Source organism: Pediculus humanus, genomic scaffold (assembly GCF_000006295.1).
Source record: "Pediculus humanus corporis 1103172107384 genomic scaffold, whole genome shotgun sequence".
NCBI lineage: Eukaryota > Metazoa > Arthropoda > Insecta > Psocodea > Pediculidae > Pediculus > Pediculus humanus.
Window position 1 is genome coordinate 236,564 of NW_002987011.1, and position 2,876 is coordinate 239,439.

Sequence of the window (2,876 nt, forward strand, 5' to 3'; positions counted from 1 at the left end):
TGTGCGCGTGCGCAGGATTGGTGCCAGCTAGTGCACAGCCTAGTGGAGTCCGGTAGCAGCTGGAGTGCACATATTCAGGTGACTGTTGCACTTGCACGATACTATCATTTTATTTATTTATTTATTTATTTTTAATTTCGTAGCCTTATTATTATTATTATTATTATTATTTAAACATTTTATATTTATGCTTTATATATATTATTGATTTGATGAAAATTTCTTTCTATGCCTACACTCAAAAAAAAAAAAAAAAAAATAATTAATTACGAATTTTCCAAATTTTCCAATTTAAAAAAAAGTTTAAAATTTTATAAATTACTATTATTATTATTATTATTTTTTTTCCCCCAGGTAGTTTTTATTATAATTTATTAAATTAAATAATTTTTAATAAATAAATAAATTAATTATTTGTTGTAAGGAAAGCATGAAAAAGAATTTTCTTTTTTTTTTTTTTAAATATTTCAGGTACATTTGACCATTTATAAAATTAAACGTTTCCTTTCTTATTTTCATCATTATTATTATTATCATTTATTTATTTAAAAATATTTTATTGCATTAATTATTTATTTTGTTGTAAAACTTTTTAAATTGTTTTATTTTTTTTTATATATAAAAAAATTTTCATTTTGTTTTTAATATGATTGTTTGTTTATATTTGCTTGATTACATTTAAAAAAAAAAAAATTTATATATTTTAAATTATATTTATTATATATTATATATTTAATTATTTATATTTTAAAGTATTTAATAAAAGAAAAAGAAGCATGATGATGTTACTACACATTTTTAAAAATTAATTTCAATTAAAAAAATTTAAATTTTATAAACAATTGTTTCCAACACTTGTTGAATTTTAAATTATTATTATTATTATCAAATATCGAACTGTCTATATTCCATTTTTACAATTAAAAATTTTTTTTTTTTAATTAATTAAGAGATAGTAATCGATAAATAATATATATATATATATATATATATTAAAAATAATCATAATAAAATGCAAATCCAATATGGCGGAATTTTCCTCTTTTTTTTTTCTTTTTGTAAAATTTTAATTTTAATTTTTTAGATGGACAGCCCATCGTCTGCTTCTTTAACATACATTTCGACTCCGAATTCTACAACTACGACACAGGTACGCATTTATTTATTTTTATTAAATATTTTAATGTTTCCTTTTTTTTGTTTTATTAAAAAAATTTTTATTTTAGGGAATATCACCGGAAGATGGATTAAGTAGAGATTTGGGAACAGATGGTGGATTTTTTAATACATCTCTTCTCAACAACTTCAATTTACAGGTAGAAGTACAGGTGGAGGTGGAAGTGGAAGTGGAGGAGGAGGTGGTAATGGCGGTGGAGGAGGATCGACGCAGCAAACGACACCACAAACTCCCAATACACCTTCTAGTATTCCAGATATTATTTTAACCGGTAAGTTTTTTCCCCCCCACCCCAAATCACATTCGAATTTATTAAAAAAAAACAAAAATTTTTTTTAGATTTTTCATCGAGTACGACGGATGATTTGACAAAACCCAGTTTGGGTTCGACCATATCAAGTTCGTTTGATTCGGATTTATTCCCTTCGGATGAAACACTTCGAGCGGGATTGGGACCCATTGATTTTGACGGTTTTCAAATGCTTACTGATCCCGACATGAACGTTATTTCGGATCCGGGTGCCGAAGATCATTTTCGTTTAGATCGGTTAGATCGTTTGTAGTATTTGCTTTTATTCGACGAAGCTTTCGATAAGCTTCCGAAACATTAAACATTGACATTTCTTTTTTTTTTTTTTTTTTTTTTATTATGTGATTTGGCAATATTTCCGTTAAACTTAATTATTTTAAAAAACAAAAAAAAAATGACTCGGTTCGAGTTTTAATTTTGTGCGTGAAAGGTGTAGGAAAAAAATATTACAGTTTTTCAATAGAAACAAAAAAATGGCGCGTGGTGTTATTTGTTCCCGCGGTTTTTTTTTTTTTAAAACTCAAGAACGTTTTGAAAAATGTCTGCCTGAAATAATTATGCCCAACCGGGTTTAAACATTCCAGTAATTATTTTACATCAAAATGGGAAAATGCAGAAAACTCATTATTATACCCTTATTTTATCAAATTTAAAACAATTAAAGTACACATACATCCATACATAATAATAATAATTAAAAACTATTTTAAATTAATAATAATAATAATATAAAATTTATAAAAAGGTGAATAATTAATTAAAATTTAATTTAAATCTCATAAAATGTGCAATATGTCAACCCAAAAATTTAAATTTATATTTAAAATTTAAAATTTATCACGTAATAATAATAATAATAATAATAATAATAATAATAATAATAATGGTAGTAAAGAAAGGAAATGATTGGGTTGTTTAATGAAAAGACTTTTGCCTTCCTTAAAAGAAAATTTTTTTTTTTTTTTTTAGTTTCTGCCTTTATTGTGAAATTTAAAAAAAAAAAAAAAATTCTAAAATCAATTATTATTATTATTATTATTATTATTATTGTAATTTTTTATTAATTAAATTATAAACGGAAGGAGGTTAATTAAAAATTTTTATTTAACCATCAAAAAAAAATCTCCGGAAGGTTAAATTTTAAATTTTCTTTTTTTTTTTTTTTTTTTTTTTTTGCTGCTGCTCAATGTAAAATATTAATTGAAGCATTTAATAATAATAATAATAATAATAATAATAATGATAATGATAATGATAGGTAAAAATTTGTGAATAAGTTGCAATTTTTTTTTTTTTTTTTTTTTTTTACGACTTGCCGAATTAAATGGAATTTATTTTAAATCATCGCATAAAATATTTTTTTGAATGACAATTGTATCTTTGTTTAAA

The 2,876-nt window shown here is 22.8% G+C and overlaps 1 protein-coding gene across 1 annotated transcript in view; it reads left to right on the forward strand.

The window, feature by feature from the left end:
- Nucleotides 1-1,740, forward strand: part of Phum_PHUM039200 (uncharacterized protein) — a gene marked incomplete at both ends in the record, with an annotated part of 6,884 nt that extends 5,144 nt beyond the window's left edge. Inside the window, 4 exons of the mRNA XM_002423088.1 lie at nt 16-52; nt 1,243-1,316; nt 1,391-1,452; nt 1,530-1,740. Of these exons, the coding sequence (XP_002423133.1) occupies nt 16-52; nt 1,243-1,316; nt 1,391-1,452; nt 1,530-1,740 (384 nt within the window). The remainder of the gene's footprint in view (nt 1-15; nt 53-1,242; nt 1,317-1,390; nt 1,453-1,529) is intronic.
- Nucleotides 1,741-2,876: the final 1,136 nt, after the last annotated feature.